We start from the raw sequence: 3774 nt of genomic DNA on the forward strand, positions 1-3774 counted from the left end.
TTTGTACTGAAGCACTGAGAGTCTGCCTGGCAGGAAGAGTCCAGCGACTGGAAGGACGGATTCATTATTATTACTTATTACTGCATGTTTGCAGAGCTCGTCATATTATTCTGACATGACTATTAATCCAGATGAACTTTACACTCATTTATCAGTTTTATATAAGTTAGAGGTGAGCACTGCTGTCTTACTACTTTAAATAGTTTGTGTGTGTGGTTTCAGAGTAGAGTCCATCCTGGTATTTGGGGGGATTCGGGACCAACGCGCAGGAATACTTGAGACCAACTCTAAAAATGCTTGTTTAATATCATCATATCTACCTTCAGCTATCATCCTAAAACACTTTGCAAACATCTTTTTTTCCTGGGAGCGTCGTGTTTGGAATTTTAAAGAAAAAAACATTTATTGATATTTTGCTGTGTTTACATTGTTATTAATATTTAAAAATTAGTATTTTTGATCATAAAAATGTATTTACTCACAAAAATAAAATGAAAACAATCAGCAAATATTTTAGAAATGCTCTGAAAAATTCAGCGAATAGAAAAATTTTCCGTCCCCCAGAAAAGCTGTCCGAGTGTTCGTTCTGCTGTCTGTCTATGAAGCTCCTTAACACTGAACAATAATCAATAATCAGTGAATACTCTCTGCCGTCGGTGATCCGCCGGCGTGTTTCACACTTACTGTAAAATGACCTGAAAATGAAATCTTTAGAAATAAGAATCAAAGAGCTCTTCAGTCACACGTGTCGTAAACGTGCGATGGACACGAGAACACACCCACAGACTTGCATCAGCCGAGGTCTCGCTGGACGAGCAGAGCCGGGACCGTCGGCCGGCCTATCAGAGAGGTTATCACACAGGCACGTGCTGTCTGATTGGACTAGGAGAGATGCTTTTGTTGCATCATTCAGCACACACATCTCTGTCTCTGCTCCACAGCATGTCTTTATCCTGTCTTCCTTCTCTCACCCCAACCAATCACAGCAGATGGCCCCGCCCCTCCCTGAGACTGGTTCTGCCGGAGGTTTCTTCCTGTTAAAAGGGAGTTTTTCCTTCCCACTGTCACCAAAGTGCTGCTCACAGAGGATGGTCTGATTATCGGGGTTTCTTTCTGATATTGTGGGGTCTTTACAGTAAAAAACACCTTGAGGTGAGTGTTGTTATGAATTGTAATCGGACAGCTGCGTGGTTTCAAGTTCATTAATAATTGTACTAAATGTCACCTCGCGAGTTTTACAGTTGTGCACATGATGCGAGGTAGAAGCAGCCACGGTCTATAGACTGTATATAAAAGACAGACATCAACCCCATGTTGGCTTTTATGGAACCAGCAGTAACCATATTTGGATGAGAGGGCGGACGTTATGTCAGCTGGCGTGCCCGGTAAACACACCAACACGCTCTAACGACACCTCCACCGAGCTCCTGAGATTGATGATGCTCAGCAGCACTTCTGTTTCGGCACGCATGAGCGCGGCGTGCACAGAAACACCCGAGCCGACTCGGCTTCAGCTTTCAGGACTCACTCCTGCAGCGCCTGATTGGTTGGTGCCGAGTCCATACAGATGTCGTACCAATGAATTATTACGAGTAAATTAGTGAAGCAGAGAATGACGCGGTGCGATTGAAACACTCATTTATTCATTACTGAATGCTGCCATGTGATTGGTCAGTATCTGTGCACGGATGAACTTTTACCTGAAAACAAAACAATCTGTTTTAAAAATATAACAGACTTTGTCATCGATGTATTTCATCCTCAGTGTGGACACATTATTCACTCCAAGTTATCACAAAAACTAAAAATGACAGGAAACCCTGCAGTTTCAGTGTCGTCGGTGACGGTGCTGCGCTCGATGTCAGCGGCGCCGCCGTCTCCCGAGGAGGCGTCCGGGTTTCCTCTATTTGTTCTTGCCGAGCGTCCTCTGTTTCTCGGCGTGCTCCACTATCTTCTCCTCCACGTACAGCCCTTTGCGGCGGCGGACGGCGTTCATGTATTTCAAGGCCTGGTTTTCAGAGTCGGCCTTCTCGCCGAAGTGCAGGTATTCTTCCTCGGTGGTGGGAACCCAGTAAGGATCGCTGCTGATCACCTGGGACACAGACGACGGACACAGACGGGATCAGTGTCTTCATCTGAACACAAACCACAGAGCTGCGTACCAACATCTACAGTATCATAAAAACATAAACCAACCAAATAATAATCACACGAGACGCGAAGCCAGAGGGACGGCTCTGCAACCGTTTCCGTCACCATGGTAACTTGTCACCTGGTCTGGGGCAGCTTATGGTTTTTGGATAAACGTCACAAAAATAACTCCTAATCCTAATATCTGCTGGAATTAAATCTACAGGCACGCGGCGAGGACGTGGACCGGGCTGGGGGGGTTGGACCTGAATGTCAGGAGTTCGGCGCATCGCAGCGTCTCAGCTGTCGAGTGAAACGGCGGTGCTGACGGCGCACCGGGCGGTAAAATGAACAGCTTCCTGCTCTCGTCTCAACTTTTGCTGTTGTTCTATATTTTTATTGATCTCCACCAACCACGGATAACACCTGTGAGGTGGGAGGAGCCAGCAGGTTTTCATGTGAGCGTGCACAGAGCCTGGGTTAACAGGCCGTGTGAGCTGACTTTGAGGTTTAGTTGAGCTGCGAACAGAAAGCGTGGCTTCCCAGTACAACCACAGTGAGCTGAAATGTTAAGTCACAGACAAAAAGACGCGGCGTGATGATCCTCAAAGTCCCGCCAGGACGTTTCCTCCTGCTTCCATCTAAATGCTGTGAGACTTCTCGGGATGCGACTCCAGCTAACATTCCTGACTCGCCTCAGTCAGCTGATAGTCTGAAATATCAAATGACGTCTTAAATGATATAATCAATGAAACAAAAACTGTTGATCCACTGAGCGACATTTGGATTATTAGTTTCATAAAGACGGCAGCAGCTCCTTCTGCACTGAAAGGACTGTTAGCGTGCACACACACACACACACACACACACACACACACACACACACACACACACACACACACACACACAGCTACAGTAGCACCAGTACACTGGGGCACCTGGCTCTGGTTACACTGGGGCAGATGGTAGTGAGCGAGCTACAACAACGGGCGGCTTGCAGGAGGCAGCGCACACCACACGTGAGCAGCATATGCCGGAGCACAAAGGGACGCAGCAGGAGGGGGCGGCGAGGGACGAGGCGTCCTGCAACAGTCAATTAAGCCGGTGGACGCACAGAGTCTCAGACGCAGGAAGACGTTAAGCTCGTTTCGGCTGATCGTTCGCGTGGAAACGACACAAAAGGCAGAAAAGTTCAAACACAAACTAAAGTGACGTCATAGAGAAGCGAGGACGGCGCACGCTAACAGATGGACGACTAATCGTCTCTGTGTAGAAACACAGTTTTCATGCGCAGCTTTTTTTCCTGCTGTGTCACATTTTGTCTCACAAACACATCAGGAACATCACCGAGACCGCCGCCGTGGGCGATTCCACGAATGCTTCGGCCTTTTCAGAGCCCCCGTTGGTCGAACGAAGTTCAGCGGGAAGTTACCGAAAGCAGGCGGCAACGTCAACGTGCAGGAAAAGATGAAGAAGATAAAAACACGACTGCAGCGTCGGAAAACTGAAGGAATCACTCGTGAAAACTGCCGCAGCAGCTCTAAGAGCAGAGGCTTCACACGCTCCCTGCCACGACCTCGTTGTTTTGGTCACTAACCGAGCCTCGGGCCCATAGGTGAGGTCAAAGGTCATATTGTCAGCAAC

General features: G+C 47.8%; 1 protein-coding gene across 1 annotated transcript in view; it reads right to left on the reverse strand.

Annotated features, from left to right (window-relative positions):
* Positions 1 to 1610: 1610 nt before the first annotated feature.
* efl1 (elongation factor like GTPase 1) overlaps positions 1611 to 3774 on the reverse strand; it is an 81183-nt gene continuing 79019 nt past the window's right edge. The window contains exon 22 of the mRNA XM_080883934.1: positions 1611 to 2092. Coding sequence (XP_080740060.1) covers positions 1904 to 2092 — 189 coding nt within the window. The 3' untranslated portion in view covers positions 1611 to 1903. The remainder of the gene's footprint in view (positions 2093 to 3774) is intronic.

Source organism: Rhamphochromis sp. 'chilingali' (genome assembly GCF_963969265.1).
Source record: "Rhamphochromis sp. 'chilingali' genome assembly, chromosome: 6".
In the NCBI taxonomy this organism is placed as follows: Eukaryota; Metazoa; Chordata; class Actinopteri; order Cichliformes; family Cichlidae; genus Rhamphochromis; species Rhamphochromis sp. 'chilingali'.